General features: G+C 42.1%; 2 protein-coding genes across 3 annotated transcripts in view; both read left to right on the top strand.

The window, feature by feature from the left end:
* LOC130523571 (NLR family CARD domain-containing protein 3-like) overlaps positions 1 to 22,723 on the top strand; it is a 218,778-nt gene that overhangs the window by 15,829 nt on the left and 180,226 nt on the right. The gene's annotated exons all lie outside the window — the stretch shown is intronic.
* Positions 12,024 to 21,535, top strand: ccdc71 (coiled-coil domain containing 71). Of its 2 annotated transcripts, none has more exons than XM_057028937.1 (2): positions 12,024 to 12,150; positions 18,823 to 21,535. In XM_057028937.1, exons 1-2 carry the CDS (start codon positions 12,119 to 12,121, stop codon positions 19,895 to 19,897), a joined length of 1,107 nt encoding a protein of 368 aa, XP_056884917.1. In that variant the 5' UTR covers positions 12,024 to 12,118; the 3' UTR covers positions 19,898 to 21,535. The 2 variants fall into 2 exon arrangements, with proteins under 2 accessions (XP_056884917.1, XP_056884918.1); XM_057028938.1 differs by lacking the exon at positions 12,024 to 12,150 and adding an exon at positions 17,530 to 18,306.

Below are 22,723 nucleotides of genomic sequence, written 5' to 3' on the forward strand. Positions count from 1 at the left end.
AGGGCCAGTGTCAGAGCTCCAGCCCTCCAAGGCTCAGAATTGTCGGCCAATGTTAAATCAGTAAGTTTATGGCCCCCACCCTGCTCACACTTTATTTCACTTGTGGAGCACTTGGTAACACCTGAGACCTGTTCCTCTTCAGGGGTCTGGAGCAGAGATCAAAGACCAAGGCTGACCACCAACCAGCTCATCCGCCAGGACAGCAAGTAAGTTTTGGGTGTTGAGTTGTTTTTGATGCTTAATTTGATGCTTGATTTAATTGTGTCCATTCATGTTACTCATTCATAAAGTGAATGTCCCGATTGGTCACAGACACATCAACATTTATCGGGTTTAAGACCCCTGACAGGACAAATACCCCAGGTTATAGCAGACCTGTTGCAAAGATGCTCATGGTGGAAACTAAATCCTTCTGCTCTGACTTTTCAGGTGGGCTCCAAACTGACGTATGCACAGGTCTTGATGATGCCCCCACGGAAGCGTGCCCCACCCCCAGACCTTAGCCCCCCCTACCCAGAACAAGAGCACCAACCAGCTGGGACTCGCCATCCAATTAAGCTGAGATATGCAAGGCTGTGAACGGAGCGCTATGGATATTTTGTTTTCAGTCTCACAAAAGAAGCTGAACAGAATCTGCACCTCTACAATTGCTGCTTTACGGGATATTTTTTTCTTTAGTTTGTTTAGTTTTTGTTTTTTAAAAAAAATCCAGGTTCTCTCCCATAGTTTGATTGTTCCAGTGTTTTTCTTTTAACACACCTGCATAATTGATGCTCATAATTCTGATTTCTTCTATTAAAAAGCACTGAGCAATATGTCTGTTTGCATCTTTTTTATCTAATGTCTTCGCTAATTTAGAAATCCAAGACCACCACGTGTCTTTTAGATCCCATCCCAACACACCTGTTAAAGGATGTTTTACCATTGATAGGCAGTTCTATCCTGGACCAGATCAATGGTTCTTTAGTGTCAGGTTATGTACCCTGGTCCTACAAGGTGGCAGTGATTAAGCCATTGCTTAAAAAACCATCACTGGATCCTGACATATTAGCAAATTATAGGCAATATCCAACCTTCCTTTTATCTCTAATGTTCTTGAGAAGGTGGTGGTGACTCAGTTACTGGAGCACCTGCAGAGAAACAGCCTGTTTGAGATGTTTCAGTCAGGCTTTAGAGCTCATCGCAGCACAGAAACGGTACTTAAAGTTACTAATGATCTTCTTATAGCTTCAGATCATGGACTGGTCTCTATGCTGGTTCTGCTGGACCTCCGTGCTGCTTTTGATACAGTTGATCACAGCATCCTGTTACATAGACTGGAACATGTGATTGGGATTAAAGGGACAGCACTAGACTGGTTTAGATCATATTTATCTGATAGATACCAGTTTGTCCATGTCCATGGCGTTCCGTCCTCATACAGTAGGGTTAGCCATGGAGTTCCTCAAGGTTCTGTACTTGGACCAATCCTTTTCACCTTGTACATGCTTCCCTTAGGGAACATTATTCGGCAGCATGGGATAAATGTTCATTGTTATGCTGATGACACTCAGCTTTATTTATCCATGAAACCAGAGGAGACAGAGAAGTTAGTGAAGCTCCAGACGTGTTTTAAAGAAATAAAGTCCTGGATGTCTTCAAATTTCCTCCTCCTTAACTCAGGAAAAACTGAGGTCATGGTGTTTGGTCCTGAACCTCTCAGGGATAGATTAGATCACATGATCACTCTAGATGATATCTCATTAACATCTAGTCTCTCTGTGAGGAATCTAGGAGTAACTTTTGATCAAAATCTCTCCTTCAACTCACACATTAAATTAGTCTCTAGAAGTGCCTTTTTTCACCTGAGGAACATCACAAAGATCAGGAAGCTACTGACGTGGCATGATGCTGAAATGTTAGTCCAGCATTTGTTACTTCCAGGCTGGACTATTGTAATTCTTTATTATCAGGGTGTCCAAGAGCTCCAGCCCTCCAAGGCTCAGAATTGTCGGCCAATGTTAAATCGGTAAGTTTATGGCCCCCACCCTCGCTCACACTTTATTTCACTTGTGGAGCACTTGGTAACACCTGAGACCTGTTCCTCTTCAGGGGTCTGGAGCAGAGATCAAAGACCAAGGCTGACCACCAACCAGCTCATCCGCCAGAACAGCAAGTAAGTTTTGGGTGTTGAGTTGTTTTTGATGCTTAATTTGATGCTTGATTTAATTGTGTCCATTCATGTTACTCATTCATAAAGTGAATGTCCCAATTGGTCACAGACACATCAACATTTATCGGGTTTAAGACTCCTGACAGGACAGATACCCCAGGTTATAGCAGACCTGTTGCAAAGATGCTCATGGTTGAAACTAAATCCTTCTGCTCTGACTTTTCAGGTGGGCTCCAAACTGACGTACGCACAGGTCTTGATGATGCCCCCACGGAAGCGTGCCCCACCCCCAGACCTTAGCCCCCCCTACCCAGAACAAGAGCACCAACCAGCTGGGACTCGCCGTCCAATTAAGCTGAGATATGCAAGGCTGTGAACGGACCGCTATGGATATTTTGTTTTCAGTCTCACAAAAGAAGCTGAACAGAATCTGCACCTCTACAATTGCTGCTTTACGGGATATTTTTTTCTTTAGTTTGTTTAGTTTTTGTTTTTTAAAAAAAATCCAGGTTCTCTCCCATAGTTTGATTGTTCCAGTGTTTTTCTTTTAACACACCTGCATAATTGATGCTCATAATTCTGATTTCTTCTATTAAAAAGCACTGAGCAATATGTCTGTTTGCATCTTTTTTATCTAATGTCTTCGCTAATTTAGAAATCCAAGACCACCACGTGTCTTTTAGATCCCATCCCAACACACCTGTTGAAGGATGTTTTACCATTGATAGGCTGTTCTATCCTGGACCAGATCAATGGTTCTTTAGTGTCAGGTTATGTACCCCGGTCCTACAAGGTGGCAGTGATTAAGCCATTGCTTAAAAAACCATCACTGGATCCTGACATATTAGCAAATTATAGGCAATATCCAACCTTCCTTTTATCTCTAATGTTCTTGAGAAGGTGGTGGTGACTCAGTTACTGGAGCACCTGCAGAGAAACAGCCTGTTTGAGATGTTTCAGTCAGGCTTTAGAGCTCATCGCAGCACAGAAACGGTACTTAAAGTTACTAATGATCTTCTTATAGCTTCAGATCATGGACTGGTCTCTATGCTGGTTCTGCTGGACCTCCGTGCTGCTTTTGATACAGTTGATCACAGCATCCTGTTACATAGACTGGAACATGTGATTGGGATTAAAGGGACAGCACTAGACTGGTTTAGATCATATTTATCTGATAGATACCAGTTTGTCCATGTCCATGGCGTTCCGTCCTCATACAGTAGGGTTAGCCATGGGGTTCCACAAGGTTCTGTACTTGGACCAATCCTTTTCACCTTGTACATGCTTCCCTTAGGGAACATTATTCGGCAGCATGGGATAAATGTTCATTGTTATGCTGATGACACTCAGCTTTATTTATCCATGAAACCAGAGGAGACAGAGAAGTTAGTGAAGCTCCAGACGTGTTTTAAAGAAATAAAGTCCTGGATGTCTTCAAATTTCCTCCTCCTTAACTCAGGAAAAACTGAGGTCATGGTGTTTGGTCCTGAACCTCTCAGGGATAGATTAGATCACATGATCACTCTAGATGATATCTCATTAACATCTAGTCTCTCTGTGAGGAATCTAGGAGTAACTTTTGATCAAAATCTCTCCTTCAACTCACACATTAAATTAGTCTCTAGAAGTGCCTTTTTTCACCTGAGGAACATCACAAAGATCAGGAAGCTACTGACGTGGCATGATGCTGAAATGTTAGTCCAGCATTTGTTACTTCCAGGCTGGACTATTGTAATTCTTTATTATCAGGGTGTCCAAACAACTCTTTAAGAAGCCTCCAGCTGATCCAGAATGCTGCAGCCAGAGTTCTGACAGGTATTGACAAAATAGATCACATTACTCCTGTACTGGTGTCTCTTCATTGGCTGCCCATTAAATTTAGAATAGTTTTTAAAACCCTTCTTCTGACCTTCTGACAAGGTCCTCAGAGGCCTAGCTCCATCCTACCTGGAGGAGCTAGTGAAACCTTACCAGCCCAATAGACCGCTCCGCTCTCAGAATGCTGGTCTACTTGTGGTCCTGTAAAGGAAATATTTTTTTTGTTTAGCATAGATCATTTAAACCAGTACGGTCAAGCAAGTTCATTTGATGAAGCTTGTGCAGGTGTATGAGGTGTCACGAGTTGTAGAGCAAAGACTCCTTAGAAAATGATGAAGATGTGTGAGTCAGCAACCTTCAAAATGCTACAGTTTATCATGCTAACCTTGTGACGATGAAGTAAGTAGATGGGAAAAGTACTGAGAGAAAGGCGTAGTTGCTAAGCAAAGGGACATGTTTGTTACATTGGGCAGAGATCTCTCTGCATGCTGTTGTTGCATGTGTTCTGACTGACTTATTAAACTCTTAAAAGCAGCATTTTGACTTTGTGTTAACTGAAGAAAATCCTCGACAGTTCCCAGAGTCTCTAGAGGTAGAATGGGGAGACGAGCATTTAGCTACCAGGCCCCCCTGCTGTGGAACCAGCTCCCTGTCCAGGTACGGGAGGCTGACTCCATCTCTACTTTTAAGATCAGACTTAAAACCTTCCTCTTTGAAAAAGCTTATTGTCATTAATTCTGTAGTCCCAATTACTATCCTAGACAGACAAATTATCATACTTAGGGGGTCGTCTAATCATTAGGTTAACATCTTAGTTATGCTGCTATAGGCCAAGGCTGCCAGGGTCCGGAAACATGATCACCTGACAGGCCTCTGTCACCCCACTGGGAAATAGTCTCCTCTCCTCTTCTCTCCTCCTCATCAAGTAGACTAGTGATGCTATTTCTTATGTAATTTTTCTGCCCCCCCCCTCCCCCCTCTGTATTCACATACAGGTATCGCCACCTTTAGAGCTGCATACTGACCTCCGACCCCACTGACCCACTAAACTTGACTCCACCGGCAGCACAATTTACTTATTATAATGTATATCTGTATGTATGATCTATGATCTATGTCTATTCTCTCCTCTACCTCACCTCTCCTCTCCTTTCCTCTCTTCTCCTCTCCTCTCCTCTCCTCTCCTCTCCCCTCCCCTCCTCTACCTGTGCTCCCCCTTCTCCTCTCTGTCTACCCAGCCGGCCATCAGCAGGAGGGTCCCCCTACATGAGCCTGGTCCTGCTCAAGGTTTCTTCCTGTTCAAGGGGCGTTTTCCTTGCCACTTTTGCTTGTCTGGGGGTCAGGCCCTGGGATTCTGGAAAGCGCCTTGAAACAATTTTGATTGTAAAACAAGCTATATAAATAAAAATTGATTGATTGATTGAAGGAAACCAAGAGCTCTGATCCTCATGCCGATTTCATCATCTGTCTAAAGGTCATTTCATCCCAAACATCATCTCATCAGAGGAGGTATTGTAGAAGCAGTAGAACCAATTTAGAAATGTCGAAGTGATTTAGTGTAGAACTAATTAAGCTCTAAAGCTTATCTGTAGAGCTTATCTTCTACAATTTTCTACATTAACGCTTTGTGGGCAGCCAGTAACTTTCCACTGACCACTTAAAGGTGCTCTGACTGTAAATGTAGTTTGTCTTGACTTTGACTCACCGTGATATCCACCAAACAAACAAATTCTAAAGATAATTCTTAATTAATGAAATAATTCATCACCTTGGTGAATTGTGGGATCGCAGAGTGACACCGACAATCGTCCAAGATCCAAACAGCAAACTGAACAATAACAATGCAAACCAGTGCAGGGTGGAAACTGTACCGTTTCTCCTGTGTGGGGTAAAACCACACGACCTTTGTCAAAAGAAGGATGGGAATGAAAATATGGAATGAAACAGTTGCTGAAGCCAGATAATTTACATCTTAGTTGTCTCTTTACCCCTCCCTGTTTGGCGGCCCAGGTTGAACTGACACGACACCGCCACAGGTTCCAACTGACAACCCACCTGCTTTCATTCCACCGGTTTGGTCAGCAGAACCTGCCTCAACAGATCATGGAGCCTCAGGAGTGGAAAGAAAAAAGATGACAGATTCAAAGGCGCTAAATAGAAACTTGGTCCAACTCTGCGCGAGGCTGAGCCCAAGGAAGTAGCCACAGACAAGGACATGGAAGTTTATGATCCAGAGGTGTGTCACAACTGTAGACAAGAAGATCACTGGACCAAAGACTGTCCCAGTAGGGGACCCCTACAGGATAGGGCCTTGGCCTTGAGCTGACCAGCAGGTGAGGCTACACCCTAATCATACCCTAATCACAACAAAGAAATTCTCAGCTCTCTTACACCTGCTTACTGCAGTGACTTGCAGACTTGCTTTGCTTGATTCAAATCCAACTAAAGATTGCAACATATTTGATTTTTAAATCAGGCACCTCTAAAGAATTACCTACTATCACATGTCTAAGAAGTGGGAAACCTGTGACAATTCTGGTTGGTTTGGGAAATGGTAGATAAAAATATTCAATCAGCACAGACAGGTCAAACAGTCGAAGACTCTAAACACTCTTCTCTGGTCTCAGAACATTGTCCAATCGACTCTGTGCCTGTGTGTCATAGTGCTGGCGTCAAGACCCGAAGGACTGAGAAGGACTGATAATCAGCCGTGCTTCAGAGGCGTGAGAGGCGTCAAGTGTGTGACTGTCTTTCACTCCTACCAGATGATTCTTCTTTGTTTGCTTGTCACTGGTGGATAAACATCATAGATTCAAAGGACGGATTGCAAACTGCAGTTCCCCTGAAACCTCCTGTTGCAGACTTCCAGACGATTTCTGACCGTCACTGACAGTTCATCTGAGTGACAGATCTGAGACTTCTTACGACAGTTTTTCACACAGTTAAATGACTTTATTTTGTCTGGTATGTATTTCCTGCCCAGCTGCAGTTCAGCCCACTTGCTGACAACCACATGTTTCATTACATGAGAACAGAAAGTCACAGTTGAAAGATTTGCCATCTTATGTAAAGAAATGTTTGACTATTGCTGACTGGGCCATCCGATCAGTCACAGTTCAGAGCACACACAGACAAATAATGTTTTCTGACCCTTCTTCTCCTCTGATCGAAGCTGTTCCTTCACATCCTTGGGCAAAGAATAAATGTGATTTTGGGCTAATTACAGGCCGAGACCGTGACCTGTCACTCCAAAGGCTGATTACAGACCACAGACAATGTCCATTATGCCAAGAAGCTGTTGATAGCATCTGTCCAATCTTTGAAGCTTTGTTAAAATATGGAATCATATTTGCCTGTGAGGAGTCACCTTTTCAAACTACAAGATTTTTCTGTAAAAAAGATTCTCCCAGCAGGACCCAGCAGACCTCCAACCTGTCAAAGCTGCTGTCCTCCCCTCCACCATCTTACCATCATTACGTAGCACAAGCAGCTGGAGGCCCACGCTGAAGCTTCTTGTTTAGCTAAAGGCCAATCTGTAAACATCTACAGAGACTGTCGCTAGGCCTTTGGGGTAATTTTGATGCCATTTGGAAGCACAGAAAATTGTGCACACTTGTCTCTCTCATACCCCCCCCCCCTTCCCCCTTCCCCCTCTTTCTAATATCCCCTCTTTCTCTGCTCTCAAATTTTCTCTAAAGTTAAATTGGGGCGCAGAACAATCCAGGATGGTTAAAACCTCGGTCTCAACCTGCAACTTCTCTGCCACCACACAAACCTTTCTAACATAGCATAATGGGTTTCACTGAGCTGACTGCTGGAGGAAGGAGGTACTGCCTGGTAATGGTTGACATGTTTTCTAAATGGGTTGAAGTCTTTACCATCGAAGTCATTCCCAGATGGGGAATTCCAGAGAAGCTGTCATCAGACAATAGCAAACATTTCATAGATGTAACAATGCAACAACTCTCAGAAAGATTAAATGTTGCTCTCGGGACGCATGGTTCACATCTCTGGGAGGTATGGTTCCAACCCCTTTGTCAAAATTACTCCTCCTATCTTTTAGCTGAAGCTTAGGCTGCCAGATAACCAAAGCCACATATCGGGGTTAAGTACTACTTCCCTGTAATTGCATCACAAATAACTATAATTGCAGTGACAATCCCTGGGTGAGATTTCCAAATGGTGTGGCGCACATTACATGGCTAAACTTGTACTCTGTGTTTCTGAGAGGTTTGCTTCTCATTTGCACCCATCACATAGAACCTCTTGCTCAAGACCTTAATTACCACCCTGCTTTTGACTTTATGAACTTTGAAGTCAAGGCCCTCCCTCCGAAATATGGCATTCCAAAATTGTATCCAATTGTATCAAAAATGTTCTGGCTGCTCAGGGATTCATTTGCTATATATCTGGAATGTGGTACACTGGCTCCAGATGAATCACATAAGATCACTCATGTAGTGTCTCAACTGAATGGTTAATTCATGTTTGTAGATAACATCTGGAGCAATGGCTAAGAGTGGCTCCATGTTGTTGTTTTTAATCGTTTGATGTTGTCATTAACCCATTGTCTCATTCCCTGGCTGAAGTTTTGAAGCTGATGCTTTTGACACAGATGATGAAGGCTCCTGTTAAGCCAGGCTTTTCCTCCTTTGCGACATGATGATTACTGCTAGAAAACCTGACAAGCCAAATTTGATTTTGTGACATGTTCCCTCAAATCTCTTGGAGTACTGGGTTTCACTGATATATTTTTCCATTTAGTGCAACCTTGTAAGCATACTTGTTAGACTTTCCATTTATTTTTTGTTCTATTTAAATTTGTTTAAAGATAAACAATAGATTTAAGAAGAACCCTCCCGTCTGGCACTCCTTGACTAATACCAACCCTCAGGCCAACTGGCATGTCTGCTCTGCAAAGACAATAAAAAAAGAGCTCTCACTCTTATATCTGAGAAACCGAGAGCTAGTACAATTTCTACATCACTCTTTGAGGGTGGGGACAGTTTTCCAGCTAATGACCCAGGGGTAGTATGGGTATGCCTGTGGGCCATCAGACTACAAGAGATCATTCCCCATGCAGTAGAGAACAAAAGACTGAACAAGTCCTACTGCAGGTTTTCACACCTACCCTCCTACCTGTTGTGTACGAGCACCACTAACCTACCCCTCCTCTTCAATCTGAGCACTCCTGTGACCGCCTGCCTGTACTGAGGGTCTGCTCTTTCAGAAGCTGCATCCTAGGCAGGCTCCTGGATCTGTTGGCCTTATCTCCACTTGGAGTTTTAACAGATCATTGGAGCTGTGTGAACTCCCCTCAGAAATGCTCTGCCACAAGTCACATTTCCACTGCAGAAGCCTCAGGGTAATTTTACGGGGTCGGGGCCATTGGTGCATGTCTCCACTATAGGCACCTCCCCTGAATGGGCATTTACAGGAACTTTTACTGGGCATAGGCCCAGTCCTTGCTCCAGGGTAGATATTTATACTGCGTTCCATTTGTACTTAGACATCTGAATTCCTCAGTTCCAAGTCGGAAGTTTCAGGTGGAACAAAGATTTCCTCACAACCCTTGAGCTGGCTTTCAAAGATGGCTGCCCTGAGTGTAAACAGTCAACTGAGCATAACTCTTTGATACTTTTTGTAAACAAGGAAATGTGGCAAGAGGAAAAAAATAGGCTAGTTTCTTTGTTTTGTGTTTCTTCTTCATCCACTGTCTTTGAAAGTTGTAGGACTGCATTTTTGTTCAGAAGTTGTTTATATTTGGTCAAGCGTGGGAAACTCATTTGTGGAGATCACCATCTTCATAACGGGAATGTTAAACAGTCAGCTGTGATGTCATTCCTTGGACTGACTTCTGAAGTAAATGGAACGCAGCATTAGATCTCTACCGAAAAATCCCTGGGTGGGTCTTTTAGGTTTACTCTGTGATGAATGGCTATCCCCAGAGCACAATATGAGAAGGGAAGAATCGGAGCATTAGCCTAGTAAACACCACTTCTCCTCTTGTTTATAGACTCCACTTGAACAACACATCCCACCCCCTACAGGACACCCTGGCAGCACTGTGCAGCTCCTTCAGTGAGCGGCTGCTCCACCCTCACTGTGTGAAGGAGAGGAATCGCAGATCTTCCCTGCCGGCTGCTGACAGACTGCACAACAAACATAATGCCCAATAGCACACACTGAATATTATATATTCTGATATGTTTACTGTATACACCCTCTGTACTATGTACAGGTATACAAACGGCTGATTATCCATTTATCTTGGATTATTATATACCGGTATATAAATTCTAATTTAAATATATTTTTTATTCTTATTTTAATTTTTTTTCTGTGTGCTTTTGCTGCTGTTGCACTGTAAATTTCCCCGTGTGGGACAAATCAAGGAATCTGAATCTGAATCTGCTATATACACAAACACATAAACCAGAAACTACCTGTCTTGCTTTGCACTTTATACCTATCACAACACATGTGCTGTTTACTTAATATTTATTACCACACAGATGTGTACACAGATAGACCTTGCAGTGATGGATCAGAAGAAGAACAATTGTTAAATGGGCAAAACTCTCGCATTCCAGACTTTGCAAAGCTGCAGGAAATCTTATTCGCTTAAAATATAACACCACCACCAACTTTTATATTTACCTCCTTCCTTGTTGTCTTCTTTATTATTTTTGAATTTGGCAACTTGACTCGATAAACTCATTGTCAAAATTGTCACAAAATGACATGGTGGCGATTGAATCCATTGAGACATTGACCTTGGAGAGGGCCAGGTGAGAGGAACAATTCCTGTGAAGATCCTGCCCCCCGTATTTTCCAGGAACTACCGCAGTGGAAATTCATCTATAGTCCCGGTCCCCAAATGGGCCATTGCCCCGACATGTTCAGTCGTGAATTCCTTTCAGTCACTACTGTGTGACCCCCTACAGTGTGCCTACAGACTAAAAGGGTTAATTTTGGATACTTTGAACATAGTGCTGCACTTCCTCATCTTTAAATATGGCGGATCCTCTTTGCAGATTTCAGCCTGGCCTTCAACGACATTTTTCTAGGCATCCTTCCATCAGGGGTGTGTTCTCTCCTCACTGCTCTTCTGTAAAACTGCTTATGTTTGTGGAAAACACCACCATCAGTGGCCTCAACTTTGAGAGTAAAAAGGTCAGCTTAAGGTTGTTGGTGCAGTCAGAAAAACCCGGAGCCGATCCCGCTCAAGACTTTAGACTATAAACTTTAAAAAGACCACCGCCTCTCTAGTCTCAACAACAATGTATCTATCATATATAGACTCATTCAGGTTTCTGGTTTCCATCATCTCTGAGGACCTGAAGCGGTCCTCCCACATAGACACAGTCTGATGACGACACAGCAAAGGATGTACATTTTGAGGCTGCTCAGGAAGATCAACCTGTCTCAGAACCTACTAAAAAAATATTTACTCTGCAACAGTACAGCCTGTTCTTTGCACTTCCATCACTGGTTTAGCTCTGACCTCCCAAGACTGCAACAGGCAAGTCTACAGAGAAACTCAATGGGAGCAATCAGTAAATGGGAGCAGGAAACATCTCTGCAGACCCTCAGACACAAACTGTTCAGTCTCTGGCAGCAGATACAGAGCACTGCTCAACACACCCACAGCACACACAAATAGTTTTCTCCCTTTGGCTGTCAGCATATCTAACAGTTAAGATCACCTAAAGACCATATATACACACTGTATTCACATGTTTTCATCGCTGGATTTTTTTTTTTTGTACTATTTTCACCAATCATGTAAATCTCTCTTTAGAAAGGTCTACTTATTCTACACATATAGGATACACACACATTTTATATATTCATTTTAATATTTAGTCAGATTAGTTGCATGTTACCATACACATACAAAATAGACAGACACACACTGTATACACACACACCCAAGTATATACAATTCTATATATTTTACACACCCCCATACGCGTGTCTACACGTGGGTATGTATATAGAAACGCGCATACATGTATATTCTTCCCCATTGACGCCCCCACCCGCGCTTTTCCTGCCAGGCTCCGCCCCCAGAACCTCCCTGGTCTGTCATCCACTCCGCCGTTGTTGCAGCCATTTTATCGCGGAGCTTCGTCAAACCAACGAATGGAGGATGTCTTGAGCACCAATGTTAAAAGGTAATTTGGCGTATTTTTCTCGGGGAACTCCTGCCCGTTCCTGTCTGTAATAAGTAACGTTTCAGCTCCAGCGTGGCTAATATGTCTGCTTACATGTCTGGCTGGAGGACTCGGGCAGTTTTTACAGCCACTGACCACTCAGCAGAGGAAAGATTGGTGTTTAGTGGCCAAGGCTGGTTGCTGGCATATGTGCTAACAAGAGCAGTGTATTTTAAACTGACAAAAGTTTCGAGTTAGTTTTTGGGTGACTGTTGAAAGAAGGAAAATTGGACTCGGCCTTACTTTGAGGGCGCTGCTTAACAGTTTTGTCCTTCTTCATTCTTGTATTCAACCAATCGTAAGGGGGCGCTCAAGAGCCGATAACGAACGTTTGCTAGCAGTAGTTCAGTGTTGATGCCGCTTTCCAGGTCACAAAACACGTTTATCTTTGACTGTCATGACTATTTTATATACAGTCAGAGTGTTGACTCCAGATCTAAATCTTTCATGTTAAAGAAAATTAGTCCACATTATTTGCAATTAATTGACGGTATCATAATTTAACTCAATTTTGGGTATAAAATGGGCTTTTCCATTCAATCCTGGCATCATTACAGAATTGGATTTGATGTGGTGAGGTACGGTCTCGGTGGTTTTCCTTAATGATTGAGTGCCACCTGGATGAGGGTTGGGTCTTCATAGCTAGGCGGTCTCAAAATATAGTGACGTTATTAGGATGTGGTATGAATACAACACAACTATGGAAGACATGGATCATTGCAACAAAATATCTCTGATAAATCTTTGGTTTGTGCGGTTGGCTTTTTTTACTCACCACAGTCTCAACAGAAATGACAGAAAACACGGTGCAGTATGACATTAGCATTAAATTGGTTTGTCAAACGTTGACGTGCTGAGTTAATATTTACCCTACCTAGCCAGCTCATTGTTTAGTTAGAGTGAATTTATCACCAATTGAATAAAATAAACAATGCTAATTGTCAAAAAACACTCACGACCCTCTGTCTAGGTGGCTGAGTTGAGTCTCTCTCCCTCCTTTTGAATGCTGGTTATTGCTGAAAATGGCCTCCATTTGATTCAACTACTTCCACTTCTTTCTGTTCGTCCCACTTCAACAACTGCTTCTTGATTGTTGATACTGAGTTCATGTCTGCTGGTACCCCAGAGTAGCCAACAGCTCAGAGACCTCTTGGTAAACCCTATTTTGTGTCATCTTCCACGTAGCTCAAAAACATTTATACCTCAGTGTTGGACCATGATATTAGCTTAAGCATAGTTTTTACTAATTCTTTTGAAGAACAAAGAGACATTCTGTCACAGTTGTGAGTTTTTAAATAAGGTTGGCATGAGTTCTCTTAAAATGGAACCGTCTCAATCGGAGCATTAAGATATGCAGCTCAACTCATCATGTGTCGAACCCTAGCCCTGTAGATGCTGAAAAAGTACCTTGTACCTCTAGTCAAATACCTCTTTTCCACTTGTACATACTCGGCACAACTCCACCCTGACACAGTACGGTTTGCAGGCTTTTCCATGAGGGGTACCATGGCTGAGCAGTCACTTTTTTTAGTACCTACTTGGCCGGAGTTCCTGGAGAGTCTCGCAGGTACTAATAGGTTTATGTCGGTCTGTTAATTCTGTGATTGGCCATGGTATTGAGGTCACCAGTGAGTCACAAGAGCAACGCATTTCAGGCTCCAACCCACCATTTTTAAAAACTTTACAACAGCGTGGGGTGCATGTTTTTCTTAATTTTACAAAATGAGCAATAAAGTACAGACTATGGGTGGAAGAGTCCCAATACCAAGTAGCAGTATTGGGGTGATACCGGCCCTTTCAAAGTATTCTTACTCGGTAAGCATTGCTAACACAAACGTGGCTGCTCCGTCACAAAAACATCACCAGTTTGGAAATTCCTTGAAGTTTTTGCTGATACACCCAAGGGTGAGGTGTACTTTATGTGTGTGCACACAGACAAGTGGTTTAATTGACGTTTACACTAATTAAGGCAAGGTTCTTCAAGTCAGCCACCAAGTTGTTGGACTCTAGACAGAAGGTTGAAGAGTTTTGTGACTTTAAGCATTTTTATGGTACTTATTCCATTCATGGTGGCTCAACTTTAAACATAAAGTATATTTTGAAAGTGATGTTGTTTCTGGTATGCAGAAAAGAAGCTGACTAGTTAGCCACCAGTGCTAACTGTCCTCCACTTGTGTAGTGTGATTGCATCGTTACTGAGAAAAATGTCAGTCAATCAATCAATCAATCGCTTTCCAGAATCTCAGGGCCTGACCCCCAACAAGCAACAGTGGCAGGAAAAACTCCCCTTTAACAGGAAGAAACCTCGAGCAGGATCAGGCTCATATAGGGGGACCCTCCTGCTGATGGCCGGCTGGGTAAAGAGAGAGAGGAGAAGGAGGAGGACGGGTAGAGGAGAGGATAGGCTGAGACCAATGAAATACAGTAATTATAATAAACTGCCAGTAGAATTGAGGGGGTTAGCGGGGTCGTAGGTCAGCATACAGCTATAGGCCTCTGAGGTCCTTGTAGGTCAAAAGAAGGATTGTGAAAATTATTCTAAATTTAACGGGCAGCCAATGAAGAGACACCAGTACAGGAGTAATGTGATCTCTGTGGTCAATACCTGTCAGAACTCTGGCTGCAGCATTTTGGATCAGCTGGAGGCTTCTTAAAGAGTTGTTTGGACACCCTGATAATAAAGAATTACAATAGTCCAGCCTGGAAGTAACAAATGCATAGATTAACTTTTCAGCTTCATGGTGGGTCAGTAGCTTCCTGATCTTTGTGAGGTTTCTTAGGTGAAAAAAGGCACTTCTCAAGACTGTTTTAATGTGGGAGTTGAAGGAGAGATTTTGATCAAAGGTTACTCCTAGATTCCTCACAGAGAGAGACTAGATGTTAATGAGATACCATCTAGAGTGATCATGTGATCTAATCTGTCCCTGAGAGGTTCAGGACCAAACACCATGACCTCAGTTTTTCCTGAGTTAAGGAGGAGGAAATTTGAAGACATCCAGGACTTTATGTCTTTAAGACAGGTCTGGAGCTTCACTAACTTCTCTGTCTCCTCTGGTTTCATGGATAAATAAAGCTGAGTGTCATCAGCATAACAATGAAAATCTATTCCATGCTGCTGAATAATGTTTCCCAAGGGGAGCATTTACAAAAATGTCAATTTAGTCAGTCAGAAAAATTTGATAAACTAATGTTAGTTTTTTAGAAGGATTGTTTTTGTGTGTTGTGTTTGTGTATTTTCGAATAAGGACTTTCTGCAGTTTTGATTTTTTTTAACTTTTCTGCCAGGCTTTACCAACCAAACGTTTATCATAGATATTTTGATGAGGAGGTACGGTGCTAAAATGGAAAACCAAAGTGACCTTATTGTATTGAGTCGTGTAGAGCCGATAATGGAAAAACACGTAAAGAAAGAGGATTTAAGGGAATTTTAACATGGCATGGTTGTTGGTGCCACACAGGGTGCTCTTAGGATTTCAGAAACTGCTGATCTATTGGGATTTTAACCAACAACTGTCTCCACGGTTTAGAGAATAGCCCCAAAAAGAAAAAAATTCTACTCAGCAGTAGTTGTACGGACAAAAATACAGTATTGAGGCGAGAGGAGACTAGACAGACTGGTTCCAGATGACAGAAAGGCAACAGTCACTCCAACAACCACTGGTTACTACCAAGGAATGAAGAACACCATCTCTGAAGGAAACAACAGGTGGAACCTTGAAGAAGCTGCACTACAGCGCTTCGGTGCCTCTCCGGACTCACCCAGACTCACCCTATTTGGACCGGGTAGATCAGAAAAACATTAGCTCGTCCGACAAGTCTCAGTTTCAGCTGCGACATTCAGATGGTTGGGTCCTAATTTGGCATAAAAATCATGAAAGCCCAAATCTATCCCGCCTTCTATTAACAGTTCAGGCTGCTGGTGGTTGTGGGGGTGTAAAATACAACAGTTTTAATCTTTTCGTAATTTTTAGAATCATTCAAAAGTGTGTGTGTGTGTGTGTGTGTGCGGATTTGCTCATCAAATCAAACAACAATGTTTCATGAATAAAGTACACCAATGTTTTTAGGGTACAATTAATGATTTTTTTTTATGTTTAATTTAACTACTAGTTTTTCCAATTAGTCGAGTAATCATCAGGGAACCAGAAAAGGAGACCCCTTCAGTGCGGGGAGAGATAGTGGGCGGAACTACCTCATGAAGGACACTGAGAAATGCCGCCCAAGTTAGATGGAAACATGTTTGAGGCTCTAGTAGTATTTTAGGTTTCTAAAAGAGGAAGTGTCTAAGGGAAGTCTGGTCACATACAGAAGAAAATGCTGTCATTATTGGTACTTTGGTAATGAACTCTTCTATCTTCTCCTTCAAAAGAAACATTTCCTCCTCCCCCATTTGCATGGGTGACATAAGTGTGTTGTGCCACATTAAAAGTAGTCCATATGAAATACCGTGCAATGAGCTTTACATTTAAATAAATGATTACTCAAGGCAGAGAAATACTGCAATTGTTTATTTGTAATCTAGGTACAGTAATTATTTTTGGTTCCAAGGTAGTTTTCTCTGTCAACTGGACTGGGTTTCTTCTCTTGAAGACGTTTCGCCTTCTATCCAGAAGGCTTCTTCAGTTCTGAAATTGCTGGGGAGAGAGCTTGAAAATATATAGCCCCTGTGGACCATTAGCATGCTAATGATCTGGGTGGTCACCTGAGAGTCGTTAGCAGGGTCGTTCGTCGGGTCGTTCACCTAGTTTCTGTTGAGGTGTCTCCCCTTTGTCTGCTGGCTCACATGGTGGTGAGTCACTGGGTCTCCTGGAATGGTGTGAATGTTTGTTTTGTTGTTGGAAGGAGTGGAGGACTGCATTGTATGTGGGTGACAGGAAGTGCCTCAGGCCACCACCTCTGTTTAAGGATGGTTTTTCCAATTTAACATGGATAGCTTCCTTGACCCCCCTTTCAAACCAGCGGTCTTCTCTGGCCAGTATCCTTACTTGGCTGTCCTCGAAGGAGTGCCCACTCTCCTTTAGGTGTAAGTGGACCTGCTGAATCCTGACCCGAAGAGGTGGCACGTCTGTGTTGTGCCATTCTTCTGTGGAGAGGTTGTTTGGTTTCCCCAATGTACAGTTCCTTGCATTTCTCCTGGCACTGTACAGCATAAACAACATTACTTTGTTTGGGTCTTGTCCTTTGGGTGTACTAACCTCTGTCTGAGAGTGTTGCTGGGTTTGAAATGAACCGGTATGTCGTGTTTCTGGAGGATCCTCCTAAATTTCTCTGAGACTCCAGACAGTAGGGGATGGAAACGCTGCGACGTTTGTTTCTCTCCTCCTCTCCTTTGCTGAGGTCTCGCTTTCTTGAGGTCCCGGTGAAGGCCCAGTCTGGGTAGCCACATGTTTTGAGAGCTGTCTTAATGTGGTCCTGTTCCTTCTTTCTGCCTTGGGATGTGCTGGGTATTTCTCTGGCCCAGTGTTGGAGAGTTCTGATCACTCCCAACTTGTGTTCCAGTGGGTGGTGAGAGTCAAACAGGAAGTACTGGTCGGTATGTGTAGGTTTTCTGTAGACTTCGATGGTGAGATTTCTGTCCTCAGTGATCTTGACTGCGCAGTCCAGAAAGGCCAGACTGTTTCCTTTTACATCTTCCCGGGTGAATTTTACATGCTCGTCTGTTTTGTTGAGGTGATCAGAGAACGCTTCCAATTCTTGTGTTTGAATTTTGACCCAGGTGTCATCCACATACCTGAACCAGTGGCTTGGCGCAGTTCCTGTGAAGGATCCTTCACAGGTGGCTTGGCGCAGTTCCTGTGAAGGATCCAGTTCCTGTGAAAAATCTTATGTGACAGCGGGTTTTTTTTCTTGACCGCTATTTCCCTTCAGTGGGTCTTGGGGAGAGTGCCTGAGCCTATCCTAGCTGCATTCGGGTGAAGGCAGGGTACCCACCTGGACGAGTGGTACTTTCCTCAAGAGTACCTTAGTAACGCTGAAGGTGTATTGGTAGAGGCAGTATTGGTAGTATTGGTATTTGCGCACAACCAGAGTTTGTTTACAACAAATCACTGGTGTCATAAAGGAAAAGAAAGGACTTCAATCCATACCAGATTCAAAACAAGTTCAACATAACCACAGGTAATATAGTGTGTGCAGTTCTTTGTATTTGGATTAATGGCATTCTCGTTTCCATTTAGGTTAACACATATAAACCTGATTTTGTGTATGTTAATATTCTTTCGTGTTCTCATCATGCAGTTACTGTTTTACATTGTGACTGCTGTCGCGGCTGGCTGGGGAGCAGATGTTGTATTAAAGCTTTTTCTTCATGATAATTACTAACGCTCAGCCATGATTTTAATGTTATTGTGTTACTCAAGTGCTATTTTCTAAAATTTGTTATCGGCTGTTAACAGCTGTTTCAGGTTTCAATGCATTTAAAGTGTGAAGTTCTTCTTCCCATAATGGCAAGTTGGATGAGTCTCAAGGTTCGACTTCCATGCACCATGGCTCTCATGAGAGTAAATGTGAATTTGATCTTGAGCTAAAAACTCTTTGAGGCTGAACCAGATTTGTCGCTCAGTCCATTTTTTTTGTGCGTTTGTATTGTTTCTGTGCGATTCTGTTTAATTATTCTGTGTATTTCTTTGACAGGAGTAGAAAAAGGGCAAACATGGAAGACAGTCATGTGGTTGGCCGACCACTGGCATTTTCCTGTGAAGAGCAGAGGGCATTTCACTCGTGGTCCCGAATCTCGTCTGCAGGACATAATGTTCTTCTGGATGCTCTTAAAATCTTTGATCCAAAGTCTTGTGACCTCTCGGATAGTGAAGAACTGTTAACATTCCTGCAGGACCTGTGCATGGAGGGTCATAAACCCACTGTTCTACGCAGCAAGGATGTGTATGGATACCGTTCGTGCACATCACAACCCCTGACTAAGGATATGTTGAAGCCTCCTAACAGGAACAAGAAGTCTATGGCAAAAAAAAGAGCAAAGAGGTCCTCTACCAAAAAGAAAGAGGTGCACCCATCATGGAACAGTTCAGAGCGTAGCAGTCCAAGGATTTATGGAGTCCGTCCTCCAGAGTTGTTATGGGACCATTATGCCATGTTCTCCAGTCAAACCTCTATTCATACGGTAGAGCTGGAGAAGGTACGTCGGTTGCAGCCGTGCCTCAGACTGACCAATATCAAAGGGCTGTCAGGTTGCCACACGGCCAGACTCCAGATCCACACTTCCTGGGACTCGGAGACGCCCACCGTTGTTTCTGTAGAGCAGCAACAACCTCCAGCACTTTCAGGAATACCGTTGCAGCCTTCACAGAATGGTGGGGTTGCACCCACTAAAGCTGTGGCCTTGCTTAGCCAGAAGAGCCTGTCTTGTCCCCTTCGATCAGATGGTGCTCTAATAGGAGATTCTGCACCAGTTTTTTATACTTATGGACGGGGTTTCCCAGGCGCTCAGACGCAGCTGACCTGTCATAGCTGGAAGAGCCATAGCCACCAACACGGTGGTCAGGGTCCTAAAGAAATGAACGGTCTCACTAGACATAACTGTAAAGACAAGAACTGCATCAGATGGAAGGTGATAAAAGTGGACGACTCTCGCTCGGTGGCTGAAGCACTCAGAAAAGCAGAAAAAATCCTGCAGGTCAACTTGTCTCCGGTGATTCAGATTGAGTCTCTCAACTGCATTCTTGAGAACTTAAGATATCAGAAAAAATGATTGTTTATTACACCTTATGTGGTTTAGAAGCATTTCGCATCTCTTAGCCTCTCCTGGCGAACTCGTTTAAGACAGGCATTTAGCGTAGACTTTTGCAGTCTCTTCAGGATTGCAACTATTGTATTTTGTTTTGAGATTTGGGGCCTGGACAAATGATAAGAAGTAGTTTATTTTTTCTAGCTGGTTGGGAGATAACTAGCATTTTCCCATTCTCCATACATGACTTGAGGATGGATGGTCTCTACAGGAAGCCTTCCTTCCGCTTGGTAGCAATTGACTGTTGGTGCGTTTTGTTGATGTATTGTGGGACACAGCATCTACTGTCACATGGACCCTCCTCAAGATGCTGGGTTTCAGTATTTAAACTAGTCACAGCCGGTTTGTTGTTTAGAACCAAGTTTCTAATCTAACATAAGAGGGTTGAGTTGTTGGTTGGCAAATCATTTCCCTGTTTTCAAGTCAAAAAGCATTTACAAAGAAGCAAATCAGATGTGACTGCAGCGTTTGAACCTTGGTTTGTGTGATTGCACTCCGCAAAGTCTTAATTTTCTATTTTTCTTATTTTGCAGAGCTTTTTAAAAAATTGAACCCACATTGAATGAACATAAAGGATTCAGCTACACTGATGGAAGTGGGAACTATTAATGGGTAGAACAATTCTCAAAAATATGAAACATTTTTGGTGTGTCTTGCTTGACAGGTCTTTGGTTCCATTGCATGGATTTGGCCCACCTTGCTAAAAATCAAATTCTCATCTATCAAATACATCCAAACTAAGTTACCTAAGCTGCTTTTCTAGGTTTTTTACATTTCTGTACCAAATAACAGCCATGTTGTATAGAAATCAATTCCTTAGTTGAGATATTCGTCATGGATTTCTTACATAAACTACTTGATCTGTTTTATCTCATAACCAGTTAAAAATGCAGTATTATATTTTAATCTGCTCAATAACACAGTTTTTCTTTCTTACTTTTCTTACTTGTTTTCAACTTTTTGTCATGCACCTTAAAATGCACTTTGGGAGAAGAACAGTTGTTCAATTGGAACCTGTTTAGGGGACATTCATGTCATCAACATTCTTATTTGCTGTGTTCAGTAGAAAAGAATTCAAGGTATTTGAGTTTGGAGTTCACACATACCCTGCAGGATAGACCGTTCATTAAAATGAAATTGCGTAGTTTCCGCTCTCATACAAACGATCAAAAAGAGTTTAACGACATTTCTAAAAAAAGAAACAAACTCAGTTTTTGTCTTATTTCATAGAAATGGTAACTGCATAAACCCTCCCAGGTGAAAACACACTTAACCAAAAAAAAGAAAAAAGAACCTGTTAATGTCAAGTCTGATACAGGCAGCAACGTAAAAGGACCTGTTTCAGACTGGATATTATTCTAGAGGGAAACAACTGCCCCTTGTGTTTAAATCCAGACCATATCGACATATTTCCACTCTTCTTGATGAATCTTACCTTTTAAAAGAGTATTTTTAAAGTTTTATTTTTGGGTTTTTTTGGTCTACATTGTCGTGTTCACTTGTAATCTTTGATTCTCTTGGATTTCTTTGCACCACAATTGTATATTATTGAATTTTCTACATATTTAAGTTTTTATTCAATAAAATTGCTCTGAAAATAGATTGAACTGTTTTTGTCTGATTCGAGCTATTGGTTATTGGCCACATTTAGCAATGAGATGAATATATCATTATTTGAGATATGTTAACTATCTTTGTTAAAACCTCTGAAGGATATAAAATGTGGAGATAACCACTGAGAGTTGTTAACGTGGAATTTCAGTATCTTTGTCTAGTGATCAAGTTTATGAGCTCCTAACTTGAACCACATCTCAAAATGTCTAGATTAAATTCATTTTCCATCCTTCTGTAATATTCTAGTCTACATCAGTGGCATTAAAATCAAAAGTATTTTACTTGATTCTGAAACAATATTTGAGTAATCAGACCAGCTCATCTGTTTACATGGGAATTTTGCCACACTATTTTTACAAATGTGCAAAAGGATTTAAAAACATGAGGGGATTTGTTTAGCCTTTGTTTAGTAGTTTATTTTTTTTCCTTTTAAAAACGTGGGAGATTATTAAATTGGTAAATAGCAAAGATATTACAGCAGAAGTAAAAGTGACTACTATTACTGGTGTATCTACCCCCTCACTAATGATCTGTGAATTTTTTTTAATTTAAAATTTGTATTTATACAAATATACTGTGACATTTCCGTTAATGATGTATGAGAAAATGCGCAGATTTGGCACACTTGAAATCTTACTGCGTATTTGCAGATTGTATCACCCCTTTACAATTAGGTTTGCGACCCTAATGGCTCGACAGCTATCTGGTAGTTATTTCTGTAATTTCAGGCCCATCCCTCAACTACTCTTCTTTATTGTCTCCTAGGCATTCTGTAAGTGGTGGTGACAATGGGGAATGGTTCAGTGGTGCTGAAACATCCAAATTTGTGAAAATGGATCTATACATGGATCTATACATTGGAATATGTAAATTAAGCCGCTATAACATCATGTGTCTGTGTAAGAATGAATTTAAAGCAGCTTTCTTCCTTTGTTCAAACCAGTTCTACAACAAAATGGATAGAGCAACAGACCTCCACCTGTAAAAATGCCTAAATTACTCTTTTAGTGAAGACTTTCTCTTTTTTTGAAAAGTTTCTTAGACTCAAATTCACTAAAAGGGGTGTTGTTTGGGCATCCTGCCAGGATGCCTCTGTCACCGGGAGAATCTTTGGTATCAAACCATAGGAAGAAGTTAGGAAAAAGACATATGGCACAAAAACAGAGCTGAAACTAC

This window comes from Takifugu flavidus, chromosome 4, assembly GCF_003711565.1.
Source record: "Takifugu flavidus isolate HTHZ2018 chromosome 4, ASM371156v2, whole genome shotgun sequence".
Taxonomy (NCBI): Eukaryota; Metazoa; Chordata; class Actinopteri; order Tetraodontiformes; family Tetraodontidae; genus Takifugu; species Takifugu flavidus.

Excerpts from the sequence above, each read along its gene's own strand:
- ccdc71 (XM_057028937.1), top strand. The coding sequence starts at position 12,119 with ATGGAGGATGTCTTGAGCACCAATGTTAAAAG. Across the intron at positions 12,151-18,822 it reads TTGAGCACCAATGTTAAAAG|GAGTAGAAAAAGGGCAAACA; the intron begins GTAATTTGGCGT and ends TTTCTTTGACAG.